General features: G+C 37.6%; 2 protein-coding genes across 2 annotated transcripts; both read left to right on the top strand.

Annotated features, from left to right (window-relative positions):
- Positions 1–522: 522 nt before the first annotated feature.
- srd5a3 (steroid 5 alpha-reductase 3) lies at positions 523–2,196 on the top strand. Its single transcript, XM_084432610.1, has 5 exons — positions 523–737; positions 840–991; positions 1,251–1,442; positions 1,623–1,748; positions 1,838–2,196. The coding sequence occupies exons 1-5, from the start codon at positions 535–537 to the stop codon at positions 2,095–2,097; spliced, it is 933 nt and encodes a 310-aa protein (XP_084288736.1). The 5' UTR covers positions 523–534; the 3' UTR covers positions 2,098–2,196.
- A 4,617-nt stretch (positions 2,197–6,813) lies between these two features.
- Positions 6,814–13,460, top strand: tmem165 (transmembrane protein 165). Its single transcript, XM_084431809.1, has 6 exons — positions 6,814–7,134; positions 8,746–8,971; positions 11,111–11,286; positions 11,405–11,590; positions 11,991–12,096; positions 12,203–13,460. Exons 1-6 carry the CDS (start codon positions 6,994–6,996, stop codon positions 12,277–12,279), a joined length of 912 nt encoding a protein of 303 aa, XP_084287935.1. The 5' UTR covers positions 6,814–6,993; the 3' UTR covers positions 12,280–13,460.
- Positions 13,461–15,648: the final 2,188 nt, after the last annotated feature.

Here is a 15,648-nt window from a genome sequence, read left to right as displayed (position 1 = left end):
TTTAATTTAAACCTCAATTTAGCCCTGGAGAAGCTCTACACTTCCTCCAGGTTATTTCTTACCTGAAATATTGTTCTTGTTCATTTGCATTGAATTAATTACAAATAGATTTCCAGGCATTCATTTTCTTTGATTCCACAGCTGTATTTCAGAAAGCCATTTTTTAAAGCCATGATTAACTATTCTATCTAGACAAATCGTTTATAAACTTATAGTATCATGTAATGTTTTCGCTATCAGTATCAAGATGTTCTGATTCTTTTTCTCCAGTTTTCTGATCCACAGTGGGGAATATAATCAACGAAAGCTTGTGTTAATAAACATTCATTTTCCTATATTTTAAGATTATGAAAAGATTTTGTATAGAGAGAGAGCTATGCAGTAATGTTTCTTTTAAGTGGGTTTAATCATGCCAGATGGCCTGGAACATTACCTGACCATAGAGCTTGGGGTCTACCAGCATATTTCTGTCAGTGGAACCTAAAATATCCAGAATTTGTTTCCTTCGGAACATTTATTCGAGAGGACGGAAGTATGGTGATGCATACAATAGCGATAGTTAATATTATATGGTTTTTGTTAGCACTATGTTTTATAGTAGCCTTTTGCCTTTATAAATTTTCGTTGAAACTGCCTAACAGGCTCGAGGACGTGTTTCAGGATTTAATCCGATATGGAAAAACTAAGGAACCCATCAAGCGCCCAAGCAGGCAGCTCGTTTTTGACGTATCAAAGAGGTGATTTTGGATTAATTAAAGTTTTGTATATTCCCCAATTATGATGGTTTGAGCACGCCAAGACGACTGTGCAGGAAACATTTTCTCTTATGGTTTCTTTAGGTGTTTCATTCATTTTTACGCGGTGTCTGTCATGTGGAATGGGCTGCTCCTACTGTTCACCATACGTTCTGTCGTCATGAGTGAGACACTCCCTGATTGGCTGGTTGACGCGCTTTGTTATTTGACTGGCAGACCAAGAGATGCTTGGAACGGTACTTCAAATTGCAAAGAAATATTTTTTTTTCTTCACTTTATCTTACCTTTTTAAAACATAGTGACCAGCATTAAAAAAAGTTGCCATGACCAAAAAAATTAAATACAATCAGAAAAATTCTGAAAGCTCCTTGTGTACACTTTTTAAGGGAGACCCCATCTTTTTTATTTCTCACCAATATCCATTTAATTTGATCTGTTACTTTCCATTTACCATCCCAATGAATATTCACATGCTTAATTATGTGTGATTTTCAGAGTTACATCTGTCCATTCTGCTTTTACAAGTGCTACTATGGGTCCATTCCTTTAGACGGCTATTGGAGTGCCTGTTTGTCAGCGTATTCTCTAATGGTGTGATCCATATAGTCCAGTACGCATTTGGTTTGGGCTACTATGTCCTACTTGGACTAACTGTCTTGTGTTTAAATGCCTCTTTGCCACAATCAGGTTAGTAAAGTTTCCTATTTAAGATTCTATCAACACTTCTTTTTTACTAAAATGCAACTTTAAATTGCAAACTCCTAACCTAATTCATGTTAAATTGACAAAAAATATTTTAGAATATAGCAGCTCAGATTTATCTGGATATTTCCCTGAATTTTACTATGTGTTTCTCTGCAATGTCAGGGGCTGTTCCTCTCTTTAAACAGCTCACATGGTATCATGTAATCGGGACTCTTCTTTTCATTGGGGCATCACTCCTCCAGCACTGGTCCCTCTCACTGCTGGCCAAGATGAGGACTGACAACTCGGGTAAGAAGCCGCTGGAGTTTGTTTAAATATATATATATATAATTTTTTTTTTACAAAAATGAAATCTTTGTTCTCTCTATGCAATACAGGTAAAGTAGAGACTCTGGCCCACAAGATGCCATGTGGGGGCTGGTTTGAGCTGGTATCTTGTCCGCATTACCTGGCTGAGCTTCTGATTTATGTTGCCATGAGTGTTTGTTGTGGCTGCAGTTCATTAACCTGGTGGCTGGTGATACTGTATGTACTCTATAACCAGGCACTGGCTGCACAGCTCTGCCATGATTACTACAGGAGCAAGTTTGAGACATATCCACGTCAACGCAAAGCTTTTATACCCTTTGTCCTGTGATTTATGCATTTTATATGAAAATATGTACCTAATGAATAAATAAACTATTAGCTAAATGAAAATATAGCTGATCTCAGTTGCGCTCTCTAAAAATTGGAACAGCTGATATATGGTTCATGCATGTTTAATTTGTAAGAAACATGCAGGGCAACAAGAGCTAAATGGACCATTGCCCTGACAGACTGACCTCAGAAGGAGATTGACAACTGCTGTCAGCAAATTACTTAGAATGGAAGTGGATCCTACCCCAAAGAACAAGAGAGTCCAATACATTTTTAGCGCAATTTTCCACCGGACAAAATTGCGATTGTTAACTCATGATTTCTGTTCTGTCTGTGCGCACCAATCTTGCACTTCTATCTACTCCTCAACCAGACCACCTAGAGACTTCGGGTTTTCGGCATTATGTTAAAGGAGAACTCCGGTCAATTTTAACATTGAGCTCATTTTTTTGTACATTTGGAGTGCTGTCAATACAGAGAACAACGACAAAAATCGGTGTTGCCTACACCGAGTTATTCTATTTTTAAAATTTGCACCCTATTGACTTCAATGGGGCAAGTAGTAAGCCTGCTTTTTAGCCTCTTAACATCCTTTAAGTGTCATTACAAGTGCACAGAAAATGTGAGTGATTCCTTCCGAGTGAACACGGGTGGATCTGACTGCAGTAGATGTTAGAGATATTAATAAAAATGAAGTTAATTCAGCCAGCGTTCATACCTTTGTTTACATCCTGTTTTCGGTGGAAGGCCATAGTAGTCGATTGCCGAGTTCACGCGCGTGATCATAGGTACTAAACCTATGCGCGTGAACTCGACAATCGATTACTATGGCCTTCCACCGAAAACAGGATGTAAACAAAGGTATGAGCGCTGGCTGAATTAACTTCATTTTTATTAATATCTCTAACATCTACTGCAGTCAGATCCACCCGTGTTCACTCGGAGGGAATCACTCACATTTTCTGTGCACTTGTAATGACACTTAAAGGATGTTAAGAGGCTAAAAAGCAGGCTTACTACTTGCCCCATTGAAGTCAATAGGGTGCAAATTTTAAAAATAGAATAACTCGGTGTAGGCAACACCGATTTTTGTCGTTGTTCTCTGTATTGACAGCACTCCAAATGTACAAAAAAATGAGCTCAATGTTAAAATTGACCGGAGTTCTCCTTTAAGGAAGGTCTAATCTCGGGAACGCACAAAAAAAATCCAGGAAAAGATTTGGGATTTCCTGGAAATTCCAGAAAAAGTTTTTTGCAAATTTCTCGGCAACCATAATAGCTATCGAGTTGAAACAAATTACAATCGATAGCTTCTAAAATTTACAATAATATTAGAAAAAAAGAATTGATCAAAAATCTTTCCTTTATGCTTCAAAAATTAATTAAAACTTTATATGAAGGGAAATAAGAAAAATATTGCCTTTTCACCTATAAAACTATTGTTCCACAGAAATACGTAAGGAAGATATTCACAAGAGTCATGAGCACAATTAATTCCACTGAATTACGGCAAGAAATCAATGAAGGTATCGATCAAGATTTGGAGAAGGAGCAAGAATATATGAGAAAACGACAAGAGGTTGTTGCAAAATAAATGGAAGAACGTTCAGTAAAGCGACAAAAGATGGCGACATCCACACCAACGGCTTCCTCATCAGGCGTATCTGATTTCTACGATGACTCGTGGCTTTCAGAGGATGTTTTGGCAAATATCTCGAAAGCAGAAGAAGAGTTTACAAAGTCACAAGCCAATCGTCAAGCAGAAAAGAAGGAAGAATCTGAAGAGGACAAAGCAGAAAAGGAAGCTGATACAGAGAAAATCGAGGATATTGAGTGAACACAAGATGTAAAAAATAATGAGCTAATAGGCAAAAATGATGTTCAACTAGTCAAGTGATTGTGCCTTTTTTATTATCCATTGCTGATTTGATTTCAGAAAGTTCATTTAAATTTCAAGAGAAAGTTATATTCTCGAGCAACTTATTTTCTCTTTCATTTAGCCTAGGATACTATCTCAAGTGTTGTTAGTGTTAGTGTTGTGATCCCATGACGTGAGAAAATTGCGCTAAAACACTCACTGAGTTTTTATTACTTGTTTCATTAGCCTACATCTTGCTATTGATGAATCGATGACATTCACTTTATTTTCATTTTTACGAGAAAACATTTGCAAATACAGAAAGGTTAACAATTATAAAATATGATCAAATAAAATGGGTATTTGGGTGGTTGACATGACGTGGCCTTTTTTTGGTCCAATGTGTCAATGTTAAGTAAATTATAGAAAAATATATCAAAAACTGTGGTGATATTGTTCAGAAAGTGCTGTTTTATATGGACATACAGAGCATTCATGGGTTTAATCTTCCATTTTTTCACAATTTTCAGCCAAACCAGAATAAGCTCACATGGCGTGACTGTCCCAAGCACATTTCACAAATTTAGATTTTGAATAAAAACAAGAAAATTAATTCATTTTCTGTTTATTCAATCATATATTGATATCCCATATGTCTACTTGTGAGTCTGCTTGACTAAAAGTTCAGGCATAATATTTTGAAGCAGCCCTTAACTAAAACATGTTGTCCCGAAAATGGATATCATAAGGTGTGACGCCATATTCCCTTTTTTAAACGGGCAATTGTTTGGAGACCTTTGGGGTGTGGGGGTCCTCCTTCTTTCAGGAGGAAGAGCAACACCTCAGAAGGACACTGAAAGTTACAATGCGAGTTTTCTCCCTTCATTTTTTCAAAAAAATCAAGTAGATCCGGCACTCCTGCATCAGTTCCCTTTTGCGCTGTCTTTTAGTGTGACACATTTTACACAAAAATGCCCAAATGAAATAACTTTTCAGTCAATATTACCTTTAAAACTATATTGTCATATTGTAGTTAGCATGGTTCTAGCATGTTAGCATAAAAGCACATTGCTTAATGTCATGCTAAGTACATGAAACCTCATATAGTGTGACACAAAATCATAAGGTGTGACAGGGTTTTCTTGTCACACCATATGATTATTTTGTCACACTAAATGATATGAATTGCATTTAAATACGTAAATAATGCTCTTAGATACATATTTTGTAACTAATAGTTAAGTTTATTGAATATTTTGTCCTTTTAACACATTTTGATACTATATTATGAACACATTTAATATCTATACACCAACTCAATTTGGTGAATCCCTACTATCCCATTTTCAAGCTGAATCCATGTTAAACTACAGCATTTTGTCACTCAAATGTTTCCCTTTATTTATTTATTTATTTATTTATTTATTTATTTATTTATTTTTTCAGTTTGAGGTAGATTTCAGTAGATGGTGAGATATGGTGAATACAGAAAGAACAAGGAAATGATACATCAGCTTGCTGTTCGGTCATTGTTTTACTCATCATCATTTTGAAATTAATTTATGCATTAAATAAAAAAAATGTTCAATGATTTACTATAAAGATTATTAGAATTCATGTAGTTAATATTCAGCAGATTAAAATAAAAAGTGCAACATCAAATGAATACAGTAAGTGGATTAATGAATGTGTCATAAACATATGATTCTTTGCTACTTTGAGTAGAACTCAGTGTTTTAAACAATTTTGTGATTTTTGCTGTAACTGAAACAATGATTCACTTGTCAAACTAAGTTGGGTTGTTTGTTAAATGCAGCTAATACAGATTTTTGCATACAGATTGTTGTGTGGTGTGACATCATATGGCGTGACACCATGTCATTTGGTGTGACATTCAGAATTTTGAAAGATATTAAGGCTTTTTGGTTATTAATCATAAAATCATCAATGTGACAGATGGGGAATAGTGCCAGCAAAGGTTACAAGCATTTTGATACTTTTATAACAAGGTATTCCCAAATTAATTTGAAATATATTGAAAGATTACAAGTAAACGTCTGTCTATGAGTGATGATAAAGTAAAATAATGCAAAATGTAACATATTTGCACATAAGAAATGCTATACTTTTATATAGTAATCATAAAGAATCTGGATAAATTGACTTACATTAATCACATTATACCCCTTTTTAATTTAATACACAATAACATTCATGTCACACCATATGACATTTTTAGTCACTAAGACAGTAAACTAGTGAATAAATGTACATTTCAGGACAAAATCTACAAGACCACATATATATTTGGAAATATAAGTGTTGGTAGAATATAACCCAATGAGTTCCATGACTTACATTTGAGATTTTTTTTAAAAACTTTTTTTTAGCCAAATATGTCAACCACCCATTTACATATATTTGAAGATTTTACTAGTTCATGATTCAGTTTATGCATTACATTCAATAATCTTGAGGTCAGTATTGCGAAACAACGTATAACATGTTTCTGTACCCACCATTGCTTTTCGTTTCTATTTACACCGATTGTGTGAATATCGTCCATCATTATTTTGAACTATTTTGAGCTGCTAATAAATACATTTAAGAAATGTGCAAATTCGTGAAACAATGAGAAGCCAAACTCATGTCTATAAATTAATCTTGTTTTTTGAGAGGAGTTTCTAATCTCATATTTCCAATCCATAGCCTTTTACGTTGCAACTCCACCTAACTTGAAGGTGTTTCTTCATACGTTATTAAGACTGACAATGTTTCAACTAATAGTCTACCTCCATTTTAGTGACGTATGCCTCTCCCGTACACGTTTATCTCCCCAACTGACCAATCACAGTCAGTTTCCACACGACAGTTTTGTCTTATCCTTTGGTGTTGTTAGTCTCTCGGCGAAGATGATGACCACGGTGGGCTAGCCAAATTGTAACGACAAAACGCTAATGGTTATAAATTGGCGGTTTTATTAGCTTAATTTGCAGAGTATTAACACAGAAGAAGCTGCATTAGCCATCCCTTAAGATGCCTTTCCGGGCCGGCGAGCGGCATGGCGGTGGCACGTTTAAATGCTTCCTTGTTCTACTGAACGTCGTGTTGTTTTCAGCCCGAGTTATAGCAACTCAAGAAGAGAATAAAGTCATTAACGAGCAGCAGCCCGCGGAGGTGCGTAAGAACACATTTTCCTTTTTGCTAGGAAACGTACATAAGAAAGATTTTTTAAACTATATAAATGTGTCCAATTCAAGGAGGATTGGAGCTAAAACTAGCTAGGTAACGTTAAAGAGTGTCATTCAAGGGAAACTAGTTTGACTACGTTAACTTGCACACTGGCTAACCGATTTGTTCACTTGGTTATTAGGCTGGAATAAACGGATGAATGTAATTTTGTCAAGCAGGGATCATCTAACGTTAGGATATTCTGCTGTAGATAATGTGCGTTTTTATATTTTGGTATATACATGTATAACCATTAAAAAAACGTCAGTTTCTTAATCTACTCATCTGCCATTTATGTGAAGTGTTGGAGCCCCAGGAGTTTGCCCACACTTCTCAAAGATGAAGTGCAGGACCAGTTAAATTTGATCAGTCAGAGGCACATTGTGGCATTGAAATTAAGCTTTTTCTCTGAGGGTATGAGAGCAGATCAAATTAAAGAACCCAGTTGCATTGATATAGTAAGTAGGGGTGTAACGATACCCTCATGTCACGATGTCACTGATATATTTACAATAATGTAGGCCACTTTTTACTGGTAACATAAGACATTTGGCATTATCAGGACCCACACATATTCTTCCATTGCATTATTATACATTATATTCAACATTATACATAGTAGTTTAATGTAGTACTGACACTAAAACTCTGTAAACTTGAATTTTTTCACGCACTGTAAATTTCTTTTTGGGTGTACTATACTCAATACATATTGTCACTATACACGATACATATTGTTGCATTTTTGTATTGCGATATATTGACTAAATATATTGTTACATCCAAGTGCTTTTTAGTTATGTTGCTGCTGTTAACATGTTAAAGGGACAGTTCACCCAAAAATGAAAATTAGCCCATGATTTACTCACCCTGAAGCCATCCTAGGTGTATATGACATTCTTCTTTCAGACGAATATAATTTGAGTTATATTAAAAAAATGTCCTGGCACTTCCAAGCTTGATAATGGGAGTGAATGGCTGTTTGACTTTGGAAGTCCATCAAAGCGCACCTATTCATGATAAAAGTGCTCGAAATGGCTCTGGGGGTTAAAAAAGGTCTTCTGAAGTGAAGCGACGCGTCCGTGTAAGAAAAATATCCATATTTAAAACTTTATCGACTTAAATAACTAGCTTCTGGTAGATGGCCGTACGCATCGATTTACGCCAAAAGAGTTAGGCTTACTCTTGAACTTGACGCACAACCTAATGTCGAACGCGGTTGCCCAGTCCTGTTTGTTTGAACCGCGAGAGGCGTCAATTGCCATCATTATGTTGTGCGTCAAGTGCCTTTAAGTCAGTGGACAGTCTAAATCAGTGATTCTCCACCAGGGGAACAGGGGGCCCACTGGGGGTTCTCGGCAAACTTTCATGGGGGCTTTAAACTGACATAATGTTTTTGTTTATTTGTTTTATTACAAAATAAGTTAATGAGGTACATGTAAGCTACAAAATTAGAAAAAAAAATCTCTAAATGTTGTTCGATTTTCTGTTGTTCCATATTTTGTAGAAATTATGTTATTACCTAACATCTGAATCATAATTTCTGTCCTGCTGCAGAAGGCAACCACCGCTCACGCTCTCGGCCCGGCAGTGAGCATCAATGAACCCAATCAGGGAAACCTGGGCTTTATTCATGCCTTTGTGGCAGCCATCTCAGTCATCATCGTGTCTGAACTGGGAGACAAGACATTCTTCATCGCAGCAATCATGGCTATGCGCTACAATCGCCTCACTGTTTTGGTGGGAGCCATGTTGGCTTTGGGACTCATGACATGTCTGTCAGGTAGGTGAAATACAGCACCTTTACTTTTTTTTAAATCATCTACAAATGTTGATATGCTAAGACCTTTAGTGTCACATGACTTTAGAGTGGGGAAAAAACATTTTTGTGTATTACATATGTATAATCTGTTATCTGACATAAAATTTAACTTAGCAAGTTTTAAGCAAAGTCAGATACCCCCACCTCCTTAACTTTTGGCCTGTCCCACCTCAGAGGCCTTGACCATCTCAATTGTATCCAGCAATTTAAATGATACATTAGTATCATAATGTGACATTATCTATTGAATATATCAGTAATAATAAAACTCCATTTGGTCTAAAAAGCCAAACTAGATAATCTCTGATACCCCTTTTCCACCAACAAGAACCAGGTGCTGGTTCGGAGCTAGAGCTAGTGCCGGTTCGGAGTTGGTTCGACTGACGAGCCTCCAAAGAACCGGTTTGCTTTTCCACAGGCTAAAAGAGCCAACGCAGAGCCAGGACTTACGTCACAGCTACGTCTCATCTTTCTCGGCAACGTTAGCGTGGCGGCGCCAAACACAAACACATCATCAACAATGGCGCACGTTGCTTTGCTATTGATGTTCATGGCTTTGCGGACCTACATCGGCATCCAAACACGGCGGATCCAACGTGTTCGCGCGGCTCGCCATTATTTGTACAGACGGGGATTACAAGCGAGAGTAACGGCATGTACATAACATTTATTTTTAACAATAAGATGCCGACTTTAGCCTTAGATTTATATTTTAGATCGCGTCCATCGTGTTTAGCTGCTGTTAGCTCGATTAGCTGCTATTTGAAAATGGCGTTCACAAGTTTCTCTTCAGTCTTGTTGGCCACGGTAACCCCGCCCCCAGCCTCTGACGCAAGCGGTTCTTTCTTGGCTCCGTTCTAGACCCTGCAATGATTTGGTGCTACTTAAGAACCAGTTTTACTGGTTCGGAGCTGGTGCTTTGGCGGTGGAAAAACAAAGATCCGATTTGAAACTAGGCTCTGGCTCCGAACCAGCACCAGCTCTGCCTTGGTGGAAAAGGGGTATGAGTGACAGTTTAATTTAAGTAAACTTTGCAATCATTTTACCCAATCTGACACAATCGTTTCTGTAATTTGAATTTGTTTTGTTTTTGTTTTTCATTTTAATGTGTAATGTGTATTTAGATGTCCCAAATTTGGTAAATTTCACTCTAGCTTTATTCTAGCTTTCTAGCATTCCTATTAGGGATGCACCGATGTATCGACCAATAATCGGTAATGGCCGGTTAAGCAATTCTTTTCTCCATCGGCCGATTGTTTAAAAATAGCCTATGATCAGGGCCGATTATACCATCAATCAAAAGGAGGCGGAAAACGGATCAGGCTACATCTCATACTGTGTGTAAAGAAAATGTCTTTTGTTGTATTTAGAGCTGTCTACCTGAAATAATAGCAACGTTGAAGCAGGCTTTATTTGACCCTATGAATCACCTGTAGTTCAAGCCAGGGTTGGCAGGGTTTTCCCTACACCAAACATTATTTGTAGCGCGCCTCTCATCCAATAACCGCAACTAGCTTTGTTACTTCTGATAAGAAAAAGTCTCAGCTTTTAAATTCCGTCAGTTTTATCACTAAAGTAAACAAAAAGCTTGAGAACAATGTCACTGAACGTTGTATTTACCTCAGGAAAGTTATCCAATGTTCAAAGTTCTTTAGCTGTAAAAAATTAAATAAAATAAAACACTAGAGAGGAGCTTATTTACTAATATGATAAATGTGTCGTATCGGTGCTTCATCTCTAACTTAGCAGTGCATAGTGTCAGTAAAAGTCTTGTGAGATATTTACAGGATATCATTCATAATGCAAATTTCATAGTAAATTTACATCCATCCAAAACAATATCATCATGCCATACTGATCTAACAGATTTCAAATGACAGACTTCTTTTTGTCTAGCCAGCTTTATCAATGTCTTATATAATTAAATATTATATCTTAAAGGTTTTTACAGAGAATAGCGCATAATTCAGCACTTAGGCCTCTGCTTTTTTTTATTTGCTTAATGTCTAATGCATTAAAAGAGTGTTGATCTACTGTGTGTCTTTTATAAAATCCTCTCAATGCATGAATGACCTATTTTTCTGTTTGTCTTCCCATTAGTCCTGTTTGGTTATGCCACCACCATTATCCCACGGATCTACACCTACTACATTTCAACAGCGCTGTTTGCCATCTTTGGGTTGAGGATGCTGAGGGAGGGACTGAGGATGAGTGCTGATGAAGGGCAAGAGGAGCTGGAGGAGGTCCAGGCTGAGATAAAGAAAAAAGATGAGGAGGTAACAGCTTTGTAACTGAAGTGTGTTTCTCCGCAGGTATGGCTATATATAACACCACCTGAATATTTGAAGCATCTTATCTGACCTCTGATTGACTGATTGACCTCTCCTCCCTCAGCTTCAGCGCTATAAGCTGGCAAACGGCACACCCGACGTGGAAGCGGGGTCGACGGCGAACTTGTTGCCTCAGAGGAAGTGGCACAATTTGATCTCACCCATATTCGTTCAGGCACTCACCCTCACCTTCCTCGCCGAATGGGGTGACCGATCTCAGCTTGCAACCATTGTTCTGGCTGCAAGAGAGGTATTGTACAGAGTCCAAAATTAGACCCCTGTTCTAAATTCTTAAAGCCCATGAAAATGCATTGTGCATGAATTAAAAAAACCTGAATGTGATGTATATTTTAATAGAGTAGTAAATGTATTTCATGAACACTTTGTGTTATACTGGTTAAAACTTTCTTCACTTCCTGATAGCAATCAATAATAGAACTGGTCTAAATATTAAAACGAACACTATATATGATACATTAAAATGTATACTAATATATATATTACAATTTACCAATTTCATCTCATTTAATAGCTCAGTAAAGTATTGTAGGATGACTAATAATCCAGCACTTTGTATTGCTTATTATTAGCAGCTAGCAAATCACTTTAGAGATGTTACCTGTGAATAACTGGCTGGTTTTGTGCTGCAGAATCCATTTGGAGTAGCAGTTGGGGGAACATTGGGACACTGTCTGTGCACAGGACTGGCTGTTATCGGTGGAAGGATGGTGGCTCAGAAGATCTCTGTCAGAACCGGTGAGATTGAGTCATTTACTACAGTACTTCATGTTCTGTAGGTTTACATGAGCAATGATCTATATCCAGATTTATTTGCTGATATTTCCTTTTGTTATGTCTACAGTTACAATCATTGGTGGGATCGTATTCCTCGCCTTCGCGTTCTCCGCCCTCTTTATCAAGCCCGATTCTGGATTCTGATGGAGGAAGTAACTCTTGGTTTCATTTTGTACATAGTCACCACAGTACAACACCGAAGAAGTGGAACAGAGTGAGACTACGCAAAGACTGCGGATGGCTTGCTTGTTAATTTGTTTGTTTGAGTGAATCTCTTTTGTGTGAGTGAGTGAATGAATGAAAAACAATTTACTGCTCATGTCTTAATGAGCATTTAGGTTTTTTTTGCTTAATACCTCCTTGCTTTTCTTTCAACCAGACATTATTCTGTTTTTAGGTGATCCTTATATTTCTCCAGTATGCCACCTAACAGTTTACTTGAACTTGCCAGAAGTTTGTCGTTGCACATAGTTACATTTTAAATAACACATAATGAATCTTGATTCTATATTGTTTTACCTCCGTTTGAGCAGTGCATTATGGATAAATGCTGGCCTGGGTCCAGTCTATTTTATTTAAGTTCAGTCTTACTCTACTACAACAGCTGTAAAACTACAACCAGATCAAGACGAGCACCGTCACCCTTCCCTATGACATCTTGTGTCGTCTACACACGTCTCAGTGGATAAGAGCCTCAGCACTATAACAGTCATGATTCCCTCATCAATGACAAACTACAGTTCTGAATTGAACACTAAAGTATTCTTTAGGAACTGCCTGGAGTGTAAACTGCCTGTTGATGAGTTGTCCTTGTATTCTTTCATACCATATTACCAAAGGCTTGAAATGTAGTATGGAATGATGTGGGTTCTGATTACATCATCACATGTGGCCTTTAAACCCGGCCATGGTATTTACTGGTCATCATTGTGCACTCATAAATGCATTGGTGATCACTCCTCCCCTCTGCGTCACTGGTCATGAAGTGTTAAGAACAGTCATGTCACAGACTCCCATGGAAGAGGCACACAGCCAATAGTTTGCAGTCTCTTTGTCAAGGAATTGTAACTACAATTATAATTTCAGAAGTCTGCCCTTTTCCTCAGACGGTTTTATTTATTCTAGTACGGAGCACAGATATTGATATTTTGTCATGGTTGAAGAATTTTTTCAGTCGAGGAGGAGATTGGGTTTTTTCTTTCTTTTTTTGTAATATTTTCAGGGTGACTTTTGTCAATATTTGACAGTGGTTAAAAATTGTGCTGAGCTTTAGAGGAACTACAAAAATGTTATTCCTGTAAATATTAAATTAAAAGGTCAGTCTCGTGTGTGTGTGTGGTTTTTTTTGTGTGTGTTTTTTTACAATATGAACACTGTTAAACCAAGGAACAGATGTAATAACTTACAAGGTAATAAAGTAAATTTTTCTAAGATGTAAACAAATGTGCTCTCAAATAGTTTTTGGGTAATTAAGTCACGCACAATTGTATGAAATTATTTGCATTAGATGGAAAATATCAAACCATGTGGCATCCGTAAACAAATGATACTTGAGTTTTGCAGAATAACCACCGGTGTAGTTCCATCACATAAACGTTCCAAAGTATTTGACAAGCAGAAAGGGAGTTTGTCTTAATTTTGAACAAAATATCTACTGCTTCATACGTCAAAATCTTAAGAAACATAAATGTTTTGACTGAAAAGTATGCTTGTGCTATGTTCCCACAAATACCTCGTTTTGATGCCATATAATGCAGATACATATACGTGTTAAATTGTGGCTTAAGTGTCGAAAAATATGTATTATATTCAAATCTTAAGGAAAATGGATATTTCCTAGTTCAGTCAGTGATCAAAATATTCTTGAATTTCACTTGCGATTGTCCATGAATTAAAACACAAGACAATATAATAATTATTATGGTTTACTGATCCTTGAATACAATTCACACACAAATACTAGTAAATCGTAACATTTGCAAATAACAAACCGCAATGCAAAATTATGACTACAAAAAAAATATCAGAACATCAACATATGATAGATAAAACTATTTAACATATTTTTTACATTTTCTGATTTAATATCTTCACAAACTATTAAATATAGGCTACTGTATACAGTAATTTTTAAATGTTTATCAATGCTAGTTCAGTTAGTTGGAGACACCCACTAAATGCTACAAAAAGTCAACAAAAGAAAATTCTCCTTAGAGCTCACTGATTGATAACACTGTTACAGACCCAGGTATGGAAGCATCTACGGACAAGGAGAGCACATCACACAAGACATTCACGATGGCAGCAAGCTCCAGGTGTGCATTTGTGGTTGGGAGAAAATAACATCAGAGAAGGTCTCACTCCAAGTGGATATTAAGATCCGGCTGGCGACTTTGCAAAGGGCAGAGAACTTAAGGGAACTTCTTTCTGCAAGAAGAAAGAACACGTTTCAAGACCCTTTCAAGTTCGTCAAAGGCCTTTTTGAAAAGGAAAAAAGCAGAACTTTGAAAACATCAAGACAGGAATTGGAGAAACCTGGAAAACGTCCACTGAATTCAACCTGGACACTAGCCCTACTAAATGGAAAGAGGCAGAAAACACGGTCCGGCGAGCAAGAGCAGCATCTGCTCCAAAACCTAACAGAGTACCATAAGAATGCACCGAATGTCCTATGCTTTCTGAGGGTAGTATGGCACATATATAAGCAAAATATCCCCATGGCTTGGCAAAGGGCTGGCGGCATGCTAATTCCAAAAGAAAAGGGTGCATCAGACATCAGCCAATTCCGGCCAATCTGCCTTCTCAACGCCTACAGTTTGGACTCCTTCCCCGGACAATTTGGTTACTCTCCGTATATGAAGTCCCATTAACAGTTGTGGAGAAGATGGAGCAAACAATCACTTCATACATAAAATATTGGCTTGGTGTCCCTCGATGTGTCACTAACATCAGCCTCTATGGCAAAGGGGTCCTGGAACTACCTCTCACTAGTCTAACCGAGGAATACAAGTGTTCTAAAGAAAGACTACAGTTGACACTGAAAGATTCCAGAGACAAGACCAACAGTACTGCTGCACCTCCCCTAGTGACTGGGCGGAAATGGACACCATCCGATGCTGTGTAGCAAGCTACATCAGCCTTAAAGCTCAAAGACATTGTGGGGCAGATCCAGCAGGTAAGAGGTTTTGGCCTAAAAGCAAACGAACAAACCTGGTGAAAGGCTACAACATCAGACCGGAGAACACTGGTGGTCGAGGAGGTGCGATGACAGGAGGAGGCTGTGAGAAGAGCGAAGGCTGTCTTTCTTGCTAAGCAGGGGCAATGGATGCGGTGGGAATGTGTGGAGAGGAGAAAGATCAGCTGGAGGCAGCTATGGGAAATAGCAGCAACCAAGATTAGCTTTATCATCAAAGCAACGTATGACGTGCTTCCATCACCAAATGATCGCAAAACAGTGGTTCAGCGAGGGTCCAACCTGTGCCCTCTGCCCAACTCCAGCAACTCTCAAACACA

This window comes from Rutilus rutilus (assembly GCF_951802725.1).
Source record: "Rutilus rutilus genome assembly, chromosome: 15".
NCBI lineage: Eukaryota > Metazoa > Chordata > Actinopteri > Cypriniformes > Leuciscidae > Rutilus > Rutilus rutilus.
This window is presented reverse-complemented; position numbering and strand designations above follow the sequence as displayed.

What these genes read in the sequence shown, in the direction of transcription:
- srd5a3 (XM_084432610.1), top strand. Translation starts at nt 535, where the DNA reads ATGGTGATGCATACAATAGCGATAGTTAATATTATATGGTTTTTGTTA. An exon ending in ACCAAGAGATGCTTGGAACG is followed by an intron (nt 992 to 1,250) that starts GTACTTCAAATT and finishes TGTGATTTTCAG; the next exon opens with AGTTACATCTGTCCATTCTG. An exon ending in TGCCTCTTTGCCACAATCAG is followed by an intron (nt 1,443 to 1,622) that starts GTTAGTAAAGTT and finishes CTGCAATGTCAG; the next exon opens with GGGCTGTTCCTCTCTTTAAA.
- tmem165 (XM_084431809.1), top strand. Translation starts at nt 6,994, where the DNA reads ATGCCTTTCCGGGCCGGCGAGCGGCATGGCGGTGGCACGTTTAAATGC. An exon ending in ACTCATGACATGTCTGTCAG is followed by an intron (nt 8,972 to 11,110) that starts GTAGGTGAAATA and finishes TCTTCCCATTAG; the next exon opens with TCCTGTTTGGTTATGCCACC. An exon ending in GAAGATCTCTGTCAGAACCG is followed by an intron (nt 12,097 to 12,202) that starts GTGAGATTGAGT and finishes TTATGTCTACAG; the next exon opens with TTACAATCATTGGTGGGATC.